The sequence below is a fragment of the Cupressus sempervirens genome, chromosome 11 (genome assembly GCF_028749045.1).
Source record: "Cupressus sempervirens isolate cs-2001-9-10 chromosome 11, ASM2874904v1, whole genome shotgun sequence".
In the NCBI taxonomy this organism is placed as follows: Eukaryota; Viridiplantae; Streptophyta; class Pinopsida; order Cupressales; family Cupressaceae; genus Cupressus; species Cupressus sempervirens.
Window position 1 is genome coordinate 645974884 of NC_143128.1, and position 25006 is coordinate 645999889.

The 25006-nt window shown below is 36.8% G+C and overlaps 2 protein-coding genes across 11 annotated transcripts in view; both read left to right on the forward strand.

Annotated features, from left to right (window-relative positions):
- LOC149531417 (1-acyl-sn-glycerol-3-phosphate acyltransferase BAT2, chloroplastic-like) overlaps positions 1–25006 on the forward strand; it is a 224817-nt gene that overhangs the window by 81677 nt on the left and 118134 nt on the right. Inside the window, exon 6 of one of the 10 annotated variants that reach the window (XM_089811177.1) lies at positions 9991–10421. The exons of the other annotated variants lie outside the window; for them this stretch is intronic. The gene's annotated coding sequence lies outside the window, so the exon portion shown is untranslated. Of the gene's footprint in view, positions 1–9990; positions 10422–25006 lie in introns of those variants that run through there. 10 annotated transcript variants of the gene reach the window in all.
- LOC149531418 (uncharacterized) lies at positions 12688–13683 on the forward strand. The gene is made up of 2 exons (XM_089808336.1): positions 12688–13098; positions 13174–13683. The coding sequence occupies exons 1-2, from the start codon at positions 12688–12690 to the stop codon at positions 13681–13683; spliced, it is 921 nt and encodes a 306-aa protein (XP_089664462.1).

A 25006-nucleotide genomic window follows, 5' to 3' on the forward strand; every position in this document is an offset into this window, starting at 1 on the left:
CTCTATCTGCAAAAGGGTTTTCTCAATATTAAATTAGGTTCTAATACTATAAAACAAGTACTCTTATTACTAACATTCAAGAACCTAAAATTTGGATCTTCAAAATCATTTCAGAATTATTGTTTCGAAATGGGTACTAGTAGAAATCCAACAAGAGGTTCAACTCATGGTAAGAGGTGCTTGGATGGAGTTATTATTGCTTAATTGCTTGGTTGAGCCAAAAATGTAAAGGGTAAAGATGTTCTATTTGATACAGTTGTGGACAATGTTGCAGTTGGGGTCCTAACACTTGCTTTTTTAAAAAAAAGTCTAAAAGGGATTTGTTTGTGTATTTTCACAAAAATAGTAAAGCTCCTAAAATAGTGAACAATGTACATAGATTGGATTTAGGAAGGCCATCATACATGTTTTTGTTAATGTAGAACTAATTAGAGTTGTTGCAAAAAGATATAACTCACATAGCAGGTTTGTCTTCACAGAGAATGGTGCTTTGTTTGCCAGATTCAATAGGGAATCAATTTGAGAAACATTTACTCTAAACCATAATGCCCATGTGCCTATTGATTTTTTATCTCTATAAAGGAAATACAATATGGAAAAATATAGCTTCAGGGTTAAATAACTTCCATTTCATACAAAGTTGAAGCATGACATGAAACCTATTGCATTATAGAAAATTGATATTGAGCCCTTTGATTGTGAAATTTTTGAGGATTATTTCTTATACACATATTTTGCAGTTTATCAAGTGTTGGGGGATCAATATACAAGCCAAGATGCATGTGCATATTATGATGCTTGTCATCAAAATCCAACATACATACAACAACACGTTCTTTGACTTTGCCTCCTTCGTTTGGAATGCTATTCACAAAGCCCTAGTTGAAATTCAAAAGGGTAGCCCCGTTGTTCGATTTAGGTGGCATTCTATATTGTGCCACATTATTCTTTATTTATGGGACATGCACTGTGTCAACTTCAGTTATGTCATGTTTGAGGGGCGCTTTGTCAAAATTGTGCTAGAAAATTTGGGGCAACCAATCAATTTGAAATTATCAGATAGGGTGAGGATATTTTGAGGCCTTTTGAGCTAGAGCCCTTGCTAGGATTCAACCACAACCAGGGAGATTGAGTTTTTTAATTCAAAGTAGACTGTCATCGCAGTTTATTGTGCACTTCGTAAATCCCATATTTTTTCTAGATATGTTTGAGATAGAATTTCTTTATTCGAAGTTATTTGGTAATTGAATGTGTGTGGCGACATTAATTTAAGAAACAAAAATTTAAAGAAGGGCTCCTTCCCCAAAGCAAATTTTTGTGGTTTTGAGATATCTAGAAAGGAGGATTGGACTTGTATTCCAAGGGGAATTTTACAAATATAAATATTGTGATCTAGTTTAAATTATTCAAGAAATCAAGACTGAGTTTAGATTGGCGCCCTTAGATAACAAGTCTGATCATTTTGAGGACTTAATTAGAAATGCTTCTTCTGATTTTGAAGTTCAAGTTAGGATACATATGGCAGAAGAAAATAGGAAAAAGACTAACCCAAAATACAAAGTGGTACAAACTAAAATTAAGGAAAAAATTATCATATACTAGATGCAGAAGATGACATTAGATCATTGGCATATCTAATTTTGTCTCAGATGATAAGTTTGTGTAGTCCTTAGAGTTTGGGCACTTCGTCCTCTATAGAAAAATGGAGAAATTAATGTAGAGAAAGGTTGGGATCAGGGATTCTTCCACACAATAATATTGATAGATTTATATATGAAGATTTAAAGGAGGTCAACTATTTCATATCAGAGAATGCATCTGTTTACAACATATGATCATATTATGGCTCCCGCTCTTGTTCAAAATGCTGGGTCTCCCGCTCCCGTTCGAAATGCTGGATCTCTCGCTCATGGCGTTCACACCTCCTCTTTTGCTAGGAAATTTGGTTCCCCCGCTCTAGGCTTTCTTGCGTCCTCATCCTTCGTTGTTGTGTCTGCTCTTGCTGGTCGTGCGAGTGGTAGTGATGTTGGGCGGTAGTGATGTTGGGCGGTTTGGGATGGGGCTGCCTTGCATTCGACCTTTGTTGCGGGTGGGGTTAGGGCTTCTTCTGCCCCTCGCTCGACTCTGGGTCACCTCCTTGTTCGGGGGGAAGGTCTTTTGCAGACATGGCTGCCTTTGAAGTCGGCTTACATGGCACTCCCCCTCATGTAGTTTCATCTAAACCTCCTCTTGTGACGCCTGTAAGTGCTTTAAAACCCATTAAGGTTTCTCTTGACCCAGATTTTGTTGAAGATATTTTTCATATGACAAAAGAGCTTTCCTCTTTGGCTACCATATTTTGCTTCCGAGGTTACTGGCCCTCTCGCGTTGATCTACATGTTTGGATCTCCAAGAACTAAATGCCACTTATAGATAATAATGTCCACATCTTCCCGTGTGCAAAAAGTTTTTTTATAGCTAAGTTTCAAAGTACTTGTGACTGGAAGATTATTTTGTGTCACAATAATTTTTCTTGGTAGGGTAGATTTCCACTTATGGCCAAACCGTGGCATATGGATTTTGAACCACTCATGGAATCCTTTAATAAGTTTCCTATCTGGGTTCGGCTTCCTAATCTTCCGTTACATCTTTGGCAAGATTCGATTTTTGAAACTATTGGAAATGCTATTGGTGATTTCTTATATGTGGATGTTGACACTTCAGATATTCTCCATTCGACCTGTGCACGCTTTCTTGTAGACTTGGATGTTTCTAAGGGCCTTCCTGAGGCAATTTGCTTGGATTCCCTTAGGGGTTCTTGGACACAATTGTTGGATTTCGAGGGTATCCCTTTTCGTTGCAGGAATTGTCTCTTGATGGGTCACATTGCTGCTTGTTGTGCTGCTGGGAGATCCAAATCTAGGCGACCACCTTCTTAGTGGTTAGGGGCCTCCTTTGAGCACTACACGGTAAAACAACCCTGGGTTGCTCCCACAGATTCTGAGACTGAGGCTAGTGTCCGTTCTGAGTCGGTGGTTGAGGTGGATGCTTTGGTGGAACATTCCTTGGATGCTCCTGCAGTTTCTATAGCTGAGGATAGCGTTCATTTCGAGTCAGTGGTTGAGGTGGATGCTTTGGTCTCTTCCCCTGTTTCGGTTGTTCCTCCTAGGGGCCAAAAGTTGTGTGATTCTCATAGGGAGTTTGTTGCGGCTTCTGCGTCCCCTGGGTTCCATGGGTCTTTGTCTTCTGAGGATTGAGTTGTTGAGGCAATGAAGTTTGAGGATGGTTGGATTGCGGTTAAAACGAGGAAGACTAAGTCTTCTGCTCCCCCTTTAGATATGGTCGTTCGGTCGCGAAAGGGAAATGTCAAATCAAAAGGAAAATCCTATGTTCTCTTATGCTGACTAGTTTTTTTGTGATGGTGAACTGGATGCGTTTCTGGTTTGCTGGATATTGGTTTAGGTGGTTTTTCAGGTTGCTTTGCTCCAGTCTATTGACTGTCCAGCTTCCAGTGTTTTTATGGTTGTTTTTTCTGGTCACATTTGTTGGTCACAGGTCCCTGTAAAACCTGGTTTAGTTGTTTAGCTGGTTTCAGGTCCTTTTAAAACCTGGTTGTGCTTAATGGTTTATCTATCTCTTTGATGTAAAGGGTTTCGGGGCCCTTTCAAAACCTGCTTTTACCTTAATCTAAAACTATTTCATATCGGAGTTGGCCTTTAAGGAGGCAAGGCCATTTGTAAGGAATAGTGGTTGTTTATGACTTGAAGGATGCGACTTCTCTTCTAGAGCCTATTGCTCTTCAGCTGCTATTGCAGACTAACCAAACCACTAGAGCCCACTGTTGGTATGCTTAGGCTACTAAGCTGCTAGGTTTAGTTGGGATAGACATCGATCGTCTCCCTCCCTACCAGTTCTCATTGGATGCCCTTGCTCATCTCTCGACCTCTCGACAGGAGTTGAATAGGCATGTCAGACTTGACATCTACAAGCAATATATTTTACAGGCCTTGGTTGATCCTCCAGGGGGGCTATGTCCGAGGATGGCTTTCTACGTCGAGCACTTCTTAGATATTCAGGATGGGATTATTGTACACCTTGAGTACTTAGACAGATATTGGACACACGCTCCGCGTGTCTCTCTTGGTTCCTTCAGGGTGGGCTCACACTGACTCTGGATCCAGGTCGATCACCATACTGCTAGAGAGGATTGGGTTTGTAGACTTTGTACCTTTGTAAAGGTAGAATCTAAGATCCATTTCCTTTTTAGATGCCCCATATACTATGAGATTAGAGGGAGATTTTATTGTCTGTTTAGAGATTGCAGATCCCTCTCGGATTTCTTCAGGTACACAGATCAATGTTGCATTGCACTCTATCTCCGTGAGTCTTAATAGCTTCGCGGTCATACTTTACAACTATAATTTCCTAGGAGTAAGACTCGGGCATAACTTATTACAACCTTCTTCTTGCCCTTGGCTCCGACTCAAGGTGTGAAGCGACTGTGCAGTTTCCCTAACACGGGCCATTCTAGATCTGTGAGACCCCGCAGGGGACCTCTTCGCCAACGACACTCCTCTCGTAGCACTCAACCTCACCACAGGGCCTCTAGTAGCTGCCAACCATATCAGTCACTGTTGGACATTTTCCCTTTGAGAACATATACTTAATCTTTTCCGTGATGTCTCATGCCTTCTTCTTCATTTATTTTACTTGTTCGTTTGTGGACACCATTTGGTGCTCCGTTTGTCAGCTATCTTCTTGTTGTAAGCTTTCAATGCCATAGACCCAAGTTGTGGTCTTTTGTTGGACATTAATAAAATAATCTTATCTATCTACAATTGTATTGGATACCTTAAGAAGGGAATAATAGACTTTTTAGCCATACCAACATAAGAGAAGGCTCATGAGTTATATTTTGGGTCCTACCATAGCCCTCAGTATCAGGTGTTGGCAGTGTTGTCGATATTTCAGGATGACGATATTCAGAAGGCCCAAATCAAGAAAAGGGTGGGAGATCTTATTGATAGCTTGACTTCTATGCAAGTAAGTCCTATTCCTAGATCTACAATGCTCTTAATAAAAGAGACAATGAAATCTCACACATATATTAACAAGACTCTAGATAATATAAGATAAATTTATTAATGTCCAATAGGAGACCAATGATGGTCTGAGGGACTGGAAATAGTACAAAGGGCAAATGCCAGTAGGGGGAAGCAGCAAACGGTGTCTGCATAAAGAACATAAAATGAAAAATTGCAATATAAGTATAATAAGTTAGTGTTGCTCCTACCTTTTCCACATCCTAATTCAACTTCTACGGTGGCTTCTTCACATTGACCAATGTCAGATGTTGCAGGTAGAAGAGATGATTAATTTAAGACTTAAAAATGAAAAATTGCAATATGAGTATAATAAGTTAGTGTTTCTCCTACTTTTTCGACATCCTAATTCAACTTCTACTATGGCTTCTTCACAGTGACCAGTGTCAGATGATTCAAGTTTACTTTAGGAGATAAAGACGCTCAAGGATGAAGCAACAAGGTTGCTAGATGAGCTCGAGAGGAAAAAAGTGGTTGATAAGAGTTCCAACAATGTTGCAAACAAGAGAGTTAGTGTTTTAGTAGAAGAGAATAATGAATTGACACGAGAGAGAGGTGAACTCAAGGATGAAGCAACAAGGTTGGAAGATGATATAAAAAAGAACAAAGTGGCCGAGAAGAGTTCAAATAATGATGAAGATAAGAGATTTACTGATTTGATAGAAGAGAAAAATACAAGAGTCAGTAATGAAGTAGCAATGTTGGAAGATACACTATTGGTGACATATGAATCATTAGTGTTTATTATAAAACTGAAGACCATAGGATGACCCAAATTTGTTATATATCTAAAATTGTTTGGTATAATTACAAAGAATTGCATGGTACAAGGAATGTGATTCATGTAAGTGTTGACGTTATGGCAAGACATATTGTTAATTAGTGCCAAAACACTTAGTCATTATTCAAGGAAGGTCAGTTAATACTACAACTAAACTTTCCTTTAGTCATCATGTTTTCTGTGTAGCCCAAGCAAATTGAGAAGATCTTGTGTAAACCGAGTATCTAAGTATCCAGTGTTAACCGAGCACCACCATATGGAACAAGCATCACAATGTTAACCGAGCAAGCAATGTTCACTGAGTGTTCAACATTAACCGAGCACCACCATATGGAGCAAGCATCACAATGTTAACGAAGCAAGCAGTGTTCACTGAGTGTTCAACATGAACTAAGCATCTAGTGTTACTTGAGTGCCAGAGTATTACTCGAGTACACTGTACCGCCCAAGCATTAGCATCAACCAACTTGAAGATATAATTTGATTATTGAAAAAGACACCTTTTCATTTGAAGTGGACTTGTAATGAAAATATTGATCAGATACCTATATAAGAAAGATGTAATATTTTGTCAAAAAATGAAAGTGTGTAATAAAGGAGGATGAAATGAAATGGAAGACAAGGAAGTGCGAAGAATAGCATATTGATTGGTAGTTAAGTCTTGTGGCGACTGGGCGATATAAAAGGGCAGAGCAGAGACAAATCTATCATAGATTGGTGATTACATACTTGAGTAGAATATCTCTATCAACAAATAAAGTTGCAAAAAAAGGATCATCTTGCTAATTGCATCCTAATAGTTGCATCAAGTAAAATCCTCCAACAAGGTGTACCTTACATTCCTTTGTAAAATCTCCTAACAGAATACATACTTCATTGTATTGTAAAATCCTTTCACAAGGTGGACCTAGTAGTCCTTTATACTCCTAATAGAGTAGATCACCAAAAGTGATACTTTGTAAGCCCTAACATGCCAACTTTATTACTGCAGTAATGAAGCATTGTGGGTGTCATCCCCACCCTAATTTTACCTTCACCTCATTACATAAAACAACAGAGTATGACATAACATCCAATCAAATCCGGGAACCAAGTTCCGCTAATCATAAAATATAGTCATAAAACTGGTCTAAAAGAATCTGACAATCCAACATGAAAAGTAAACTAGGGGTAGGCATTACACAAAACATTTATTAGGCCCTAAAGTTGAATTTTATAAAAAGGGAATCAAGGGTTTATTCTTCACCACAAATTTAGAGATCAATTTGAGCAAAGTGATTTCGAGCCTCCAGATGATTTAGAGCAGAGTTGCTAAGTAAATTGGAAGGACTACTATTTGCCAAGGTGATTTGTCAATCTTGATTAATTGAGTGAAATGGTATCCACCTTTGACGCAAAGCCATTGTTTCATTAAGTGTAGAGAAGACACATATTATAGAGAAGAAAAAAGATAGTTCTACATCCACCCAAGTAGAAACCAGGCAATAGACTCAAACAACCTCTAGACCAAGCTTAATCGAGCAAGAAACTAATAAGGATGTAAACACAATTGATAAAGAAGCTAAAGAAAACAAAGAAGACAATAACCAATCGAGCAAGGAGAAGAAGGATGAAAGGAAAGGAAAAGAAATCATGCTTTCACTGAGTGCAAAGGTCAAGAAAAAAGGAAAGGAAACAACAACAATTGATCTTGACAAGGAGGTTGTGATTCCAAATTGGATCAATCAAATTTGTCTATTGAACAAATGGAAATTCTCTGTGAACTTTAGAGAAAAATGGATCAACAACAAAAAGTTAAGGCATAAAGAGACAGAGGAAAGGTTCTTGAAGACATCAAGGATATATCCTTGGAGGTAATGCAAGTGTAGCTAAACAATAAAGCCCCTATTATAGAGCAATTAATTGATATTGCACATAGGTTTAAATAAAGACATAAATGGTCAAGAAAAACTTCTGTATAGGGAAAAAAGGAAATTTGGGAATAAAGTTTTGGAAAAGGTAGCTAAGAAGATTGCCATTGATCAAGTGGAATTGTTCAATCTCATTGCTACATTAGAAGGGGTTGTAAATAATGTTTTAACCTTATTCACAAAATTGTGTGATTCATCCAATCTTAGGAAGGAAATAAAAGATCAAATGGCCAAGATTGATGAGGATATGGAGAAAAGTGCTAGTCCATTGGCACTTGACCCAAGTACGAACTCCAATCATTTTGTGAAGGTCATATTTTGGACAAATTTACACACTGAATTACTAAGGTAAGAAGCAAGGATTAGGGCATCATTAACAAATATTCAGAGTATGATACTTTACCCACATGGATATAATGTAGAAACAACTTGCACATGCTAATACATTGGTACATGGCACAAATTTCTTAGTTGCAGATCACTTGATGGATTTAGCAGTAGAGCTTCAGATTGAACTACACATATTGAAGATAGTACAAGAAATTGGGATAAAGCAATTTCTTTAATTTTAAAAGTGCATCATGATTTCCTTCATCATTTTGGTATAAACTTGTAAAGTCATGTTTTTGGCATTTGTAACAAAAACAAGGGGGAAAATGTATAGAGGGAAATGTGTATATAAAAAGTAGAAAGGGGGAAATATGTAAAACATATGTACAAGTTTACATATACAGTTGAACAAAAACATTTTTGGAAAATCAAATTTCAATTGAATAGTAATCGAGTGACAGTTTTTAGTTCAAACCGAGTTGCAAATCCAAGTATATGGAAAGGGGGAGTTTGACTGAAAATATTGGATTAATTTTTTTTTGGATTGAAGACAAAACTACACATGATAAGTGTTTTTGTCACTAATGCCAAAGGGGGAGATTGTTGACCCTATGCCAATACATATTGTCAATTAGTGCCAAAACACTTAGTCATTATTTAGGAAGGTCGGTTAATATTGCAACCAAGCTTTTCTTTAGTCGACATGTTTTCAGTGTAGCTTGACTAGATTGAGAAGATCTTGTGTAAATGAGTGTAAGTATCTAGTGTTAATTGAGTACTGCCATATGGAACAAGCATTATAGCGTTAACTGAGCAAGTAGTGTTTGCTGAGTGTTCAACATGAACTGAGCATCCAGTGTTACCTGAGCGCTATATTATTACTTGAGTACACTGTATCACTTGAGCATCAACATCAACCGCCTTGAACATATAATTTGATTATTGAAAAGACACCTTTTCATTTGAAGTTGACCTGTAATCAAAATATTGATTGGATAGCTATATAAGAAAGATGTAATGTTCTGTTAAAAAAATGAAAGTGTGTAATAAAGGAAGATTGAATGAAATGGATGACAAGAAGTGTGAAGAATAGAAGATTGATTCACAGTTAAGTCTTGTGGCTACCAGGCAATATAAAAGGGTAGAGCAGAGAGACATCTATCATAGATTGGTGATTACATACTTCAATAGAAAATCTATATCAACAAATAAAGTTGCAAACAAAGGATCATCTTGCTGATTGCATCCTAAGAGTTGCATCAGGTAAAATCCTCTAACAAGGTGGACCTTACAGTCCTTTGTAAAATGTGCTAACAAAGTACATACTTCATTGCAATGTAAAATCCTTTCACAAGGTGGACCTAGCAGTCCTTTATACTCCTAATAGAATAAATCACTAGAAGTGATAAACTATAAGCCCTAACAAACCAACTTTATTATTGCAGTAGTGAAGCATTGTGAGTGTCATCCCCACCCTAATTTTATCTTCACCTTGGAGGGTTTTTGGGTTACCAAATATTATGTCAAAGTGTTATGGTATTGATTTCTTTATTGCTTTATGTTTCATGCACGATAGTAGATTAGGCAATCTAATAAAGGAAGGCAAAAGTATTCAACAAGAAAAGTTTGAAGTGTTTCTTGATTCACCCTCCCTCTTAGTCATCTATCTATCATTGTATTTCCAACAGTAAGGGAAACACACAGATTGAGATGCTTTGAAAAAAATTGATCTCATTCAGTGGAATGTTTACAAGTGTTACTCAAACATCTAAATTTGGATGATGTTAGTCACGATTCCATTTGAAAAATGTTGCAAAATTTGATGAGTTGTGCATTATTTTACAAAATCATATATATTTTTAATGACAATTTAATTTGGCTGGCAAAGTTTTATGCTGACCAACCAAAGCATATTCCTCCAGTTTTGACAACAAAAGGTGACTAGCGGAAGTTTTCAGTTTGGAGGACCGATTTTTATATAGAAGTTAGTCACACAACAATAGGATATGATAAATTTTGTGTTATAAACATGGGGGTGTTGAATTATATGTTGGACAAACTTTACTCCATTGAGTATTGGATACTCAAGAGTTTTATAAATTTTTGTACTATGTGCTTCATGAATATAAGAGTTATCATATGACATGAGTCAATCAATTTCCAGTGACTAAAGTCTAGACATGATCTACGTCATAGTTACCAACTTACCAAGAAAACGCCTCATTTGTAGTTTGACATGCAATTTTTGTTTTGACAAGATGTAACAATGTAACATGTTACATACACATGTCCATATAAACATTTTTGAATTCCAATGTCCATGATGCCATTTTAAAATATTATTTCTTCTAGTTTTCATTACTTTGATATGAAAGTTAATGTGTTGTGTATATTACAATAGAAATTTAAATTGTCTTTTATAAGTTTTCATTTTGACAAATTAAAAATAATTCAATCTAGAAGCTACAATAACAATTTCATACTCTTGGGGAGATGGAGAGCAGAGCAGCAGGGAGTGAAAATTTGAATTGGGCTTTAGGCGGGAATCTGGAGAACACGGGCATCGGGGATCAATCTACAGGTGCAGAGCAGGAAAATGGGGGGCAAGATCCCGATGCATCCAAGGATGGGGACCCATGGGCATTGTAGGCTCATCCAGGCGAGAAGATTCTTCCCCCCCTCCCCTCTGGGTAGTGGGTCTTCTGGGGCCTGGGGTTGGTGGATGAATCTCTTCAGGATCAAACTGACATGTAAGTTGACCTTTCCTAAAATCATTGAAAAATTTGATAAGGAGAAGGGCATCTTCACTTTGGAAGTTCCTAGAGAAATCATCGATCATAATATCCTTAGTATGGCGACTACTCTGGTGGATAAATTCATTGGCCCACGACCCAACATTGACCTAGTGAGGGTCTTCACAAGGAACAAATGGGAGCTAAAGGGGCATGTTGAGGTGACTGCCATGGCCAAAGGGTTCATGACTTTTGAGCTCTCTTGTTCGGAGGACTATGCTAAAATCTTGTGTGTGGGAAACTGATCTTTGGGTAGATCTACTCTGATCTTGCAGAAATGGACCTCCAACCTAGATCTAAACAATGATTTCCTAACCCAGGCCTCGGTTTGGATCAGATTGCCTTAACTTCCTCTTGAATACTAGCACGAGGATGTCTTCGATGGTATTGCTAGATCGTGTGGAGAACTTCTTTCCATTGATCCTATCACAACAGCTAAGAAAAGGCTTACTTATGCTAGGATTTGTGTTGGAGTGATGGAAGGATAGGACATGCCTCAATTCATTGAATTTCAGTCTTGTTTGGGAAGAAGGGTTCAACAGATTGACTATGAAAGTGTTCCTTTTGCGTGTTTCCATTGCAAAAAGGTAGGCCACAAAGTTGGCGCCTGCCCTATTTAAAGATAAAGGAAAGGAGAGAAAAGCCCAAAACAAAGCTGGCAAGAACTTTGCCAATGCTCCCAGAAAGGAATGGAAGAAGAAAAATACTTTAGACAAGAAAGTAGGGGAGATAGTAGAGAAAGTCAATACTAGTAAAGTTACAGATCCTCAAGCTGAGGTCTTAGCCCTTCAAGATGTGGAGGTTGCTTCAGATAAAGATATGAAGGATAAGCCTGGTTATTCGGCTTGTCCCCCTTACAAGAAGGTAATCATTGTTTTACTAGAAGAGGCAGGTAAGGGGGAGACCCAAGGTCTTGAGAAGAAGATTTTACAAGAGGTCTTGATATCTATTGAACTAGAACCTGATTTATCCTTTGCTTTGGACTCTTTGGAGGAACTAATGGAAGATCAACATGATCCTCCTCTCTCCCAGGAATCCAACACTAGCCCGGTCAATAGGGTAACCCCTATGACTGTGAATAGAATCCTTGAGAGGCTCTTAGCCACCACATCGGGGCATTTGGCCAGACTGGAAGCTTTGTTTGATAATTGCAAGGAGGCTGATGAAGCTCCCTAGTCTTTGGTCAAAAATAGAAAGAAGAAGAATAGTCGAGACCCTTCACCTGCTTCTCCAGCTACTACTAGGAGTAGGGTGAAAGCTGATCTTGGCGTCATCTCCAATCATTCGAGCAGGAAAAACAAGAACCAACTTAGAAAGGAGGAAACAAGAAGAAACGTTATGGATGGGATGCAACGCACCATCCAGGGATCATGTTCATCAATCAAGGCATGAAGATCATATCTTGGAACATTCGTGGACTCAATGGAATCCACAAACATGAGATTGTTAGGAATATGATCAGGGAGCAAATGCCAGATGTTTTTGTTATTTAGGAAACCAAAATGAAGAAGGAAAAATATGAGATGATTTCTTATGGCAAAAGACTACATAGTAGTGCAACTGATTCAGAGGGAGCTTCAGGAGGTCTTCTCACCATCTGGAAGGACTCGCTGGAGGCCACCACTATCTATAATGAAGGTAACATACTGGTCATCATTTTTTTTAACCCCTTGGATAAGTCTAGATGGTTTTTGTTGATTCTGTATGCCCCCAACACTCGGCATGATAGAAGGTTGTTTTGGATCAAAATCTGGGACCTGGTCTCCAATTTGGGGGGTTCTAAATGTATCATTATGGGAGATTTCAATACTCGTCTTCTAACCTTTGATAAGTTAGGAGGGCTCTCGCCTTATGGGGAAAGTAGACAACACTTGGCTGATCTGATTAGGGATTTAGCTCTTCTTGATGTGGACCTTGGGGGATGCAAGTTTACCTGGTGTAATAGGAGGGTGGGCCAGGACTGCTTTCAAGTTAGGTTGGATAGAGCTCTCATTTCTATGGACTGGTTGGGCAATTTCCACTATAAGCTATCTACTCTAGTGCAAATTGGATCGGATCATTCCTCAATATCCCTTTCTATGGACAAGATTAATAGGAAGAAAGCTTTTCCGTTTAGATTTAAGATGTGGTTGGACCATCCTGGATTGTGCAACAAGATCAAGGAGTGGTGGGACATTGCTATGGATGGGACTGCTATAAACAAGGTTACTAAGAAACTAAGATATATCAAATTCGAAATTTCTTAAGAGGAACAAGTTTGACTTGGCAACATTTTCCAGGACAAAGAGAGGCTTATGGGCAACCTGGCTGATGTTCAGAATGGCATCCAGACCTGGGGTTATGATGATGTCTCTCTCAATGCTGAGAAAGATATCCTTACTGAGCTTCATAATGTGGTTGGGAAAGAGGAGATGTACTGGAGACAGAGATCTAGAGTGGTTTGGCTTCAGGAAGGAGACAAAAACACTAGATTCTTCCATATGTCCACCCTGAAACACCTAGCTGCTAATAGAATCAGCGAAATCAAAAAGGGGAGTGAGAGTATAAAAAAAGACAACCTCATTTCTGAGGAAGCAATCAGATATTTCTCTGAGATTCTCACTAAGGATCTTAACTTGAATATGGAAGACCAAAATGATGTTATCATTGCTATACCCAAAATAATTGGGCAGGATCATAATTGGAACTTACTGGCCATTCCCAAGTATTTGGAAATTAAAAAAGCTATTTTTGACTTGCCGGTGGAAAAGGCCCTTGGTCCGGATGGCTTCCCCACTTTCTTCTTCTAGCATTTCTGGGACATTATTCATGAGGATATTGTTCAACCTATTCAAGAATTCTTCGGGATGAGGGATCTCCTAAAAGAAGTTGATGCCACCTTCCTTGTCCTCATTCCTGGGATTGTTGGAGTTGACTCTTTTGGTGCTTTCAGACTCATCAGTCTTTGCAATTCCTTTTATAAGATCTTCGCTAAAGTCCTTGCCAACAGACTTTTAGTCATTTTGCCGGATATCATCTCACCTCACCAATCAGGATTTGTCCCAGGTAGGAAAATTCTTGATTCCATTATGGAAGCTCATGAGATTATCCACTCTTTGGATGCTGGCAGGTAGGAAGGCTTTCTTCTCAAGCTGGATTTTTCTAACTGATATGACAGAGTTGACTGGGGTTTTTGGATTGAATTCTTGATGCTTTTGGCTTCAATGCTAAGGTGAGGGAGCTTTTCTCTCAACTGGTTAACACTCCGACCTTTGCTGTCCTGGTGAATGGTGCTCCCTCTGATTTTTTTAAAACTTCCAGGGGTCTCAGGTAGGGAGACCCTTTATCCCCCATCCTGTTTTTCATTCTGGCGGAAGGCTTGGGAAGGCTCATCCATTCTACCAGAAGGAGAGGGGATCTAGTGGGGCTAAAACTGTCCTTGGCCCCTTGGTGTTCACTCACCAGAAATTTGTTGATGACACCGTTATGGGGGGTGAATTATCGATTAAGGAGGCTAAATCTGTTAAAAATATCCTGAACACTTACTCCAGAGCCTCTGGTTAGCTGATCAACTGGGATCAAAGTTTTGTTTTCTTCTTTAATACCCCGATTAAAAGGGAGAAGAAGATTGCTAATATTTTAGGATGCAAGTTTGGCTTGCTCTCCTCTACATACTTAGGGCTCCCCTTGGGAGTTAAGCCTCCTGACTCTTTCTGGGATAATTTGGTTGTTCGTTTCAATAGGAAACTGGCTAGTTGGAAAGGGATTACTTTGAGTCAGGCAGGTACGGTCATGGTGATCAAGTCTACTCTTTAGAACCTCCCCACTTATGCCCTTAGCCTGTTCTCTATCCCTTCTAAGGTGGCTGCCCACCTGGAAAGCATTCAAAGGAACTTTGTGGGGTCTGGCCCTGATGACAACAAGAAGTACCCTCTGGTGGCTTTGGACTCTATCTTTAAGCCCAAGAAGCATGGAGAGCTAGGCATAAGAAAGTTGAAACAGTTTAACTTTGCCCTCCAAGCCAAACAGATTTGGAGAATTTTCAACAATGTTGGTGAATGGAGAGACATTATGTTATCCAAGTATGCTAACAACCTCAACCTTAAACAAGTCATTAAGAAAGAGGCTCACCCCTATGGCTCTTTCATCTAGAATGGGTTGGTGCATTCCAAGAACTTGGCTTTCGGCAAAGCCAAATGGTCTGTGGGCAATGGAGAAGATATCAATTTTTGGAGGGACGATTGGGTCAGCTAGGGCCCTCTCTGGGAGATTGAGGATTTCAATGTCTGGGCTAATTTCTGCATTGAGAGATATGGCAACAGGGTCAGGGACTACAGAGTCAACGACAGGTGGATTGACCTTATTGAGGTTTTTGAGGATCTGAAACTGCTCATGGACCTGTTGAGACTCATTCCTTTATCTAATAATAAGGATGTTTTTGTTTGGGGGGACACCGCTATTGGCCTCTATTCGGTGGCTTCTAGCTATGCATCTCTCCTACCTCAGGTCCAGGCCTCGGAGTGGGCGAAAGCCTAGCTCCCTGGTCTTACCCCGAAGATCAACTTTTTCTTCTGTACCCTTTTGTAAAATCGCATCCTAACTATGGACAATCTCACCAAATGAGGTAACATGATACCTAATAGACGTATCTTATGTAAACGAAATTGTGAGAGTGTTGACCATTTGTTCTTACTTTTCCCTTTCATGGTGGGCATCTGGTCTCATTTCCTGTCTTTTTTCAATATGTCCTGGTGTTTTCCTTCTAACATCCTAGAGCTCTTTGTTCATTGGCAATATGGTTTTGAGTTTAATCTCTCCAAGTCCTTATGGCTATGGGCTTTACCCCATGTTTTCTGGGTAGTGTGGAAGGAGAGGAATAACCGTATCTTCAGGGACAAGGAGGTGAACGAGAAGGTGGTTTTCCATAAATGCTTTCGTGCTCTGATGGAAAACCATACCATTGCTAAGGGCCCTATCCCCACCCTTATGCCTTAGGTTAAAAATAAAAGAGAAGGTTGTTGCCGGTCTCTCCTTCCCGAGGGATGGCTCAAAGCCAATTTTGATGGGGTTGCTAAAGGCAACCTTGGTAGGGCTGGGGTTGGGGGAATCATCAAGAATGAACATGGTAAAGGCATAGCGGCTTTTGCTGCACCCATTGGGAGCCAAACCAATCACTTTGCAAAGTTTTTGGCAGCTCACCAGACTATCAAGTTGGCCAAAGAAGTGGGAGTTAAATGTCTCTGGCTGAAGGGAGACTCCAAAAACATTATAGATTTCCTTAAGGGCAAAAATAAACCTACTTGGACTACGACGAATATAATTGGGGAAAGCATTGAAGACCTCCAGTCTTTCGAAAAAATATGTGTCACATGAGTATCGCAAGGCCAATATGGTGGCAGACAGGCTGGCGAATTGGGGGATAAAACATAGGAAGGTGTCTAAGGGGATGGATGGATTTGACATTCCATCAGAAGTTAATGAAGCCATTGAAAAGGATCGTATCCTAGGAAGATTGGGAATTATTAATGATCATAATGAAAATTAGTTGTTTGCAGGCCGGGTGCAATACAAACATGTGTGTTCTTAATAAGGTAATTATTATTTTATTGGGAAGGTGCATAACTATGGAGTGGAAGTACTATCTCTCCAATACTTGCCATATCAACAATATCTTCCATCGCAAGCCGAGAAACCAAATTCACAAGGATATTCCCAGTGACAAGAAAAAAAAGGGGAGTCGAAAACTTGGAGGCTTTGAAGGTTTCAGGTTTCAAAGGGAAAGTTGAGGAGAACATCATGGTGGGAGAATGACATAGACGAGAGTTGAAGGACGAGGCGCTGAAATGGTAGAGGAGAACCAAAATCTAGGAAATCCTGAAGAAAGGTGAGATCTCCAGCTACATTGAGCGCCTTCATGGTTGGAAACTCTCAGTTACCAAATTAATGGTCAAAAACTAGAATTAGGGCATTATGGAGATTGATGGAGTGGAGTTCTCGGTCATAGAAGAAATTATTTCACATGTTATTGGTATCCCCATCATTGGTAAAAAATTCTATAGAGATCATAAAATCTCTGGGCAAGTGGTTGCGAAGTTCACCGAAAACTAGGAGGAGAAAAAACGGCTGGTGAAGCAAGACACCCACTACCTCTCGAGGTCTATCAAGCCTCTTTGGAGATTTTTGCTAAGGGCTATCATCAAATACATCATGCTTGACACCAAGTTCGACTGCATTTGCACCTAACATTTCATGCTGCTCAACCATTTCAGGTATGGGGTTAAAATCTCCATCCCCTTTTACCTCTATTCTTCTATGAATGAGAACATTAATGAGTTCCAAGATAAGAAAATTATGAACCCTGCTCTCCACGAGGGGCTACTCCTATTGGTTTATGAATATTTTAAGGCTAAAACTATTAGCAAGCACATCAAAGACATGAAATAGGGAAAGAAGGTGAAAAGGGACTATGAGGATTTCAATGAAATTTACTCCCCTTCAGAAACGGAGGAAGGTATGGACTTGTATACGAATGTTGAAGACTCCGAAGTCTCACATCGCAGTTGGAGCAAAGTATCCCATAATAACAAGGAGTTGGTTGCGCCCTGGTCGAGCAAAGTATCCCATAATAACAGGATTCTTCTTTGAACTCCTCCATGAATTGTTTGATTAAGTGAATGGTGGTATTTTCATTATCACCCATTGCGTGCATTATGTCGCCCAATCTATCAAACATGTTTGTTCCAACATCCCTATTGCTTGCAAACCTATATTAGAAAAGATAATATGAAGTTGCATACTCAAATAAGTGATGCTTGACATATTCTGATTAAATATTGTCTCACCTGGACACATTTTTTAGCCATGCCCTACACACATGCCAAATACATAAAAACACTCGACAATTAAAAAACGATCTGTATACATTGCATAAACTGATCAATAACATTGTAAGAAAATGAATGGAAAATTGTAGTTTATATCATAAATCATGACTTAAATTTAGTTAATTTTAGTTTAAATGTAGAAATTAAGGCCAATAAAAACCTGATAGCTTCAATTTCTACACTAGCATCATCTATCATAAATGCGTTGACATGCCAATCATCTCTCAACTATTTCCCTTGTCTATAGATCACTGTAGACCATTCATTTATATCCTCAACTCTACTTCTTGAGGATATTACCCATGCAATAAGTACATCAGACTCTTGTTCATAAAAAATAAGTAATGTATATAACTCATACTGCACATGAGTTCAACTTTGAAAAATTAATTTATTGAAATAAAACAAATGAATGAGTAAAATAAAATCAATAAATATAGTTAACATTTCTATACTTAAACCATATTTGTTTGTTGAAAATGTCGAATCCATTGCTATAATAGAGTTATGTGAATGCTTGACCATCATTTCTCTCATCCAAGGTGTTTGGATGCTTACAATAGATGAAACATCTCCCATGTTGTTTGGTGTTTTGTAAAAGAAGAAGTTATCTTTCTCCTATACATGTCACAAACTAACACTTTGTGTCATCCTCATTTTTTTGTGATCAAAATGAGTGTTACTCTTTTCCATGCATTTAATACATCTTTCCTTAGTAGACAAGCATCTCTCTTATTCATCAACTATATTAGACCATAGTCTAAGTAATGTTGCTCACAAATTGTGTCAATTCCAACACCCATCATTAATAAGGACTCAAGGTATGATTTACATTCATTTGATAGTCTTGGTGCAAAGCCAGTCCTTAGATCTCTAGAAGGGTCATTATTTCTATGACAAAATTCACCATTAACATCTTGATGGATAAATTCATTATATATGATAATAACAACATGTGGTCTACCATACATAACTCTAACATGAAAGTGGGTTCGACAACCCCTTTTTTGTATAAACTTTCGTATCATTTTCACCTTTTTAATGTCTTTAAGTTATTTTCTATTATCCTTGGGCCCAAAAGCACAATGATATCTATTTAAGTACATGTAGAAAATAATATATTAATCAACATGATAAAAATAAAATAAAATATGACATGGTTAATTATATGAAAATTTTTAAGCATACTTTGAATACATTATGGTACTATCGTTAGTAGGGTTTTCCAATTTGGGGCTCTCTATGAGCTTTACGTAGAAATGTTGTCTCTATGCCATCCTGCAATATACCTTCCCCTTTGATAAAGTGAGCAAGTCTCCCAAGAGGGAGCTCCTGGATATTTTCATTTCCGATAGGTGTCCAATCAAGATCATCCATTGAAAAAAGATTTCCCTTTTTTGGAATGTCGTGGACATCTAATCAAATGAGTGATTCCCATTTCAATCCCCTACTCATTCTGTACAATATGTGGCTAATTAGTAACCCTCTATCTTGTAAAAGCATGCATGAAAAATACATTTATTCTATTATATTATAATATATAATTTTTCCTATCAAGAGGTGATAGATTTAGGGGATGATTCTATAGGAAAGTAAAGCCTATATTGGAGATGAGGAACAACTACAAATTAATGGATAACGGAGGTTTACGAAGATGTTGTGTGACTATAGATATATGATGGGGGTATAAACCTAGAAGAGATTTCTAAAAGCAAAATATTGGAAAAGAAGCATCAAATAAGTCCAATACTTGATATCTAGTGTGCAATATGAGAAAAAAACTTCCTCCACTTTGTATAACTAGCATACAATAATAATTTCATTCAATTGAATACATGATTTGTAACTAATGTATTTGTGTGTAATTTTACATTATATGCTCTACCATGTCAAAAAAATTAACATAATTAGACCAAAAATGTAATAGAAAATAAATAAAGAGATACTAAGAAAGGCTCAAAGATGGACTAACCAACATAATAATATTTTATCAAACTCATCTTATTGTTTTGGATTTCATCTTATTGTTCTAGATTTAGTATTATAATTATTAAGATTTAGTATAAATTGCATTGTTCTAGATTTCATCTTATTGTTTCTGCAGTATATTATTCTATAAAATTAACCAGCTTAAATCAATATAAATGTGATAAAAATAAATATTCTCTTACTTTGATACATTTGAGTCATTAGCCTAATACTAAACCAAATTAAATAATAGACCTAAACCAAACTTATCCTAAACTATAAGATTATATTAAATTAGATTTTGGATTTACATAGAGTTATGGCTCAATTAGGGATAGAGTTTATTAATGGTTAAAATTGTGAACAATAATTTATGGGTTAGGGTAATGTTTGAGGTTCAATTAGGGTTATGGATTGATTAGGATTATGGTCATTTTAGTATAGTTTACCACCACTTATAACAATGTTTAAATAAAGTTGTAAATAGATGTAAATTATGGTTATAGTGGAGACTAAATATCTATTATTGTAAAATAAATAATTTTTAATGATAAATTGATTCTTGATTTTTTTTAAAATTTTAAATAATTAACTTATATAAAGAACTTGAAATAATTTTATTATTTATATGTAAATATTAAATTTTCAACCAATTTAAATATATTTATAGTTATTATTTTAACAAATTTATTATTTATAATTGCTTTTATTAATACTTATAGTTTATATACATTTAAAAAAAATTAATTTTAAAATTAGATTTAATTAAAAATATATTAAATATTTATGTATTTTAAAATTAAAAATAATAATTACAAATTATTAAATTTAATTAGATAGTGAATTACCTTTGTATTCTCCTAGGGATTCTTTACTTTTTCTGTCCTTACTTGGGATTACTACTTGTGATTTTCCTATTTATTTCATTGAGATTGTTTAGTTGGAAAAAAAAAACTATTTAGAAGATTTTGTCTTTTATTTTCACTACTTTGGATTTTCTTATTTATTTCATTGTTTTGACATAAGATAAGTTTGCATGCATGCAAGAGTATGGCATCAACAAGTTTAGAATGATAAGTGAGTTTGATCATCCACTAACTACAATGAGATTAAAAAAATGGGGAAGACACCAAATGGATAGTGGATAAAGAGAAAAGACTTAATAACAATCTACTCTATAATCACAAACAATAGTCTAATCCATTATCAAGGATCTAAATAGTGCCTGAAAAATCTTAGCTACTTTAATGTGTTACAAAACTGGATTGAAAACCATGTGAAATTCAAAAGGTGAAGGAAACTATAATAAAAATAAGTTATTCTGCATACCTGTAAACTCAAAGGAAACTTCAGCAGTGAGCTTGACAATTTGATCAAATCTTGTATCAAAAAAGCCAATCTCATCCAGATAAACTCAAACACTTCATAAATATACAACATTAAACTGATAAAGAAAGTTGTAAAAAACAAAAATTAAAAAATGAAAGAAATACTTTTGGTGAATGGAGTGTCTGTTTGTTCAGGTGGATCTAAGAATAAGAGAGAGCTAAATGGCCTTTTGAATAATGTGATGGAGCTAAATGACATTGTTTTATTGTCTCTCCCTCAAAATTTTTAGTCAAATCACATTAAATACTATTTGCTAGCTCGCAGGGACTTTGGGATCAGCGACATTGAGGGCAAGGCAGTGTGTGTATGAGAGGCATGGTAGGAGGCATATCCATCGACATAGGCAGGGCAAACAAAATAGTTTACGCTGTAGCCGTTGCCAATCCAAAAAGACAAATTTTCACTATTTTAGAGGCTTGAGTTAAAGAGACTTGCAAAAGTGTGAAATAACATTTCTTTGGGCACGATAAAATGAGATAAGCGAAATCATCTTAAATCTTCAAAAGTACAAACATTTATGAGGGTGAATATTTGATGTGACAATATGAGAAACATTATAAATTTGATACATGCGAGATGTCCTAGGTTGCCATCAAGAATTAAATGGGAATAAATATAGTCAGATATTAAGATAATGAAATTCATTTTATGGGAAGTTACATCTGGAGTTGGCAAGGATTGTCAAAGGCAAAGCAAGTAGTTTGAATGACTCAGCAACTTCCAAAATAGTAAGTTGCTAGTTGAATCTTCTTTTCTTGAATTGACAATGACTATTAAGAAATAGGTCAATACTAAAAAGGATAGTAAAAAGGAGAAATAAGAAAATGTAGAAAAATATCTTTGAGGATGCTTATGGACATATTTCTTGACTCTTCAATAATTGGAATTAAGGGTGTTTTTATTGATGATTTGAGGGGGTGTCAACATTCTATTGTCCCAATTTATGGTAGGTCTGTTTTCTGGTACTTTTATGAAAAGATGAAAAGGAACCTACGAACAACCCATGGGAGCTTGACTTGGTAAATATAATTGTTCTTGAGTATTTGTATATTGACCTCATGGACATGCTAGTAGACCACTATGATCCTGAAATCAGAATAGTGAGAAATGATGATGGGATAACTTTGGTAGTAATATCTAGATATTGCATTGAGTGTTTCACCTAAGTACACAGGCTCTAACTAAAATTGATAGGGCACAATTCAAAGTAGATAATGAGAAGTTGATAAAAACTATGGGGTATAGAGAAATTTCACATTTTATGGCTAGGGGATTTGCAGGGGGAAATGCAAATCAAGAATATAAAACCCTAAGTTCATAACAAATCCGACTTGCACAACTCAAAGAGGGAGTTGTGGAGATTGATCCTTTCAATCCCAACTCTAAGGTAACTAGATCTAGGAAGATTAGTGCCAACTGAGTGATAAAGGAGCACTAATGAAAACAAAGATCTAATGGTTATAAGGTTGGAGAAAGGATACAAAAATCCTTGAAACCTTAATTTAGCAAGGGCTATGAAGAGCAACTAAGTGGATGTGCAATATAGAACTAAGACATAAAACAATATTGACATAACTTGTGAAAAACCTAAAGATGGGCTATCAAACGACCTCTGAAAGAGATGATTCTCGATAAATTGACTAAAAATAGCACTACAGAGGAAACTCAAAAATGATTCAACCACATGTTAGGGACGACCTTCCTAATTAGGGTTGAAATTGATCAATTAAGGTAGGTATGGATTAAAATCAATGCCAAAGTGGGGGTATTAGGGGCAAAATGGATACATTAGGGATGCACGATGTCCCTAATTGATTATGTGTAATGGTAATTTTGATTTCGTAGTTCCGATGAATGATGAAAAAGACAATCCAACCCACAACTTGTTCACCAATCCGAGATCTACAACCTACAATAAAAATTAGTTTTTTTTGTTAATGGGGGATTTTCCTTGGTCAAACCCTAGTTTAGGAATTAAGTTTTAATTCAAATAGCATGAATGCAAAGTAAATGTATGAATTTACCTTACAACAGTAAGATCTCTTGAATCAAATGTACCGTTCTCACTTCACCAATTGATTTGGATCAAGAGGATGAAGATGAATGGATGTAGAAGATGTAACAAAAGATCTTGAAGAAGATGTTGCTAGATAAAATCCTTCAATGACTTGATGCTTGAATCCTTGATATTAGTAGAGGAATTGCTTGAAGACTTGAGTGCTTGAGCACTTGAACATTAGTTCTTGATCTCGTGTATACATGATATTGTGAATGCTTGATATGCAAATGAAATGAGAAGGATCCCTTTTATTAAGATCTTGAAGTTGCCAATGCCTTGAACTTTAAAATGAAGTAAGACCCATCTTAAAATGGAGTAATAAAAGAGATTTCTTAGGGGAGTAAATTAAGGATTATTAATTTAAATTAATAAAGGTCTACCCCAATTTATAAAATAAGAGGATACAAATAATATTAATTTGTAAGGGAGATAAAATATTATCTAAGATAAGACCAATTTTAAATATTAATTAAAATTAACTAATAAATGAGGACACAATATTTAAGAGAAATAAAGGTCCAACCCATTTATATTAATTCTAAATTAATAAAAGGTCCAATGAGATGAAATGAATTAGTTAAATAGTGGAAAAATATAAAATAAATGCAAATAAATGATAGAATTACATTAAATGGGTGCTCAACCTTCATTAAACTGGAGTGCTTCCAATTTAATATGATAGATTTAGGCCCACTTTAGCGAGAGTATGGACTCGATCAAATCTCTTGGTAAAGTAGGGCACAAGACATAAGATAATCTGATCACAATCAAGGAGAAAAAATCCATCAAGCCCCCAAGGGATTGAAACTTTGGTAACCCCAAGATCATAATAAGAGTGAAGTCATGTACTAAAAAGAAGCAAAAGAAAAGGGGAGAGTGATTATCTTGCATTGTATAGTGCCCACCCTAATGTGAATCACTGAAGAAGTTGCTATAAAAGATGGCATTGAATAGTCTAATGGGGTGGTAACCTGCTAGTCAACCCACCAGAGGGTCCTTCCATAGATCACCATTCTTTGTATCACCATGGCATGGTCTTGTAAGATTGCATTACCATGTATGGGACTTACCCATAGACAAGATTTAGCATGTCTGTGCAATGGAGAGAGAGAGACCCAATGTCAAGAATTCTCTCTTACAAACAAAGAATCCATGCTTTAGGATTATGCCTAATTTATAAAGGGAAAATATGTGCGAAAATGAGAGATGAAGTAGCAATGCATAGATTTGAGGATAACTTAGGAAGCATAACAAGCCTACAAGGCTAAAGTACCCTAAGAAATACTTAGAATCTGTATTTACTACTCCATGAGAATGATTTGAGAATGTGCAAGGATAGGTCAAATGGTCTAGCAAGTGTGTATATCATGCTAGTCAACCAAATCCAAGACAGTGCAAATAAGGGGATCATGTATGCCCCCCCAAGATGGGAAAATAATTTCTTATTTTGGTATCTTAAAGAAGCAATGAAGCATGATAAAATAATTTCAGCATCAAGATAGTATCCACAACGAAACCTAGTCCAAACCAAAGAGGTCACGACTTCTATGAGGTCATGGAAGGGTAGAGTGCAATGAGGCAGCATGTAAGAACTGAAAAAGTAAATCCATAAAAAGGATAACACACTATTATGAGTCTCTAAGGTAAGTGATCTATTTACCACAAAAACCCACTTGCTAATAATATAAAATTTGATGTGACATGATAAACAAATAAAAATCAACCAAAAGGAAATAGAGTATCCTTGAAATAATGAAAAATATGGATAAAGTTCCCTTGCCCCCAAGGTGTAGGAACAAAAAGAAAAAGAGGATCTATTATGCTACTCACAAA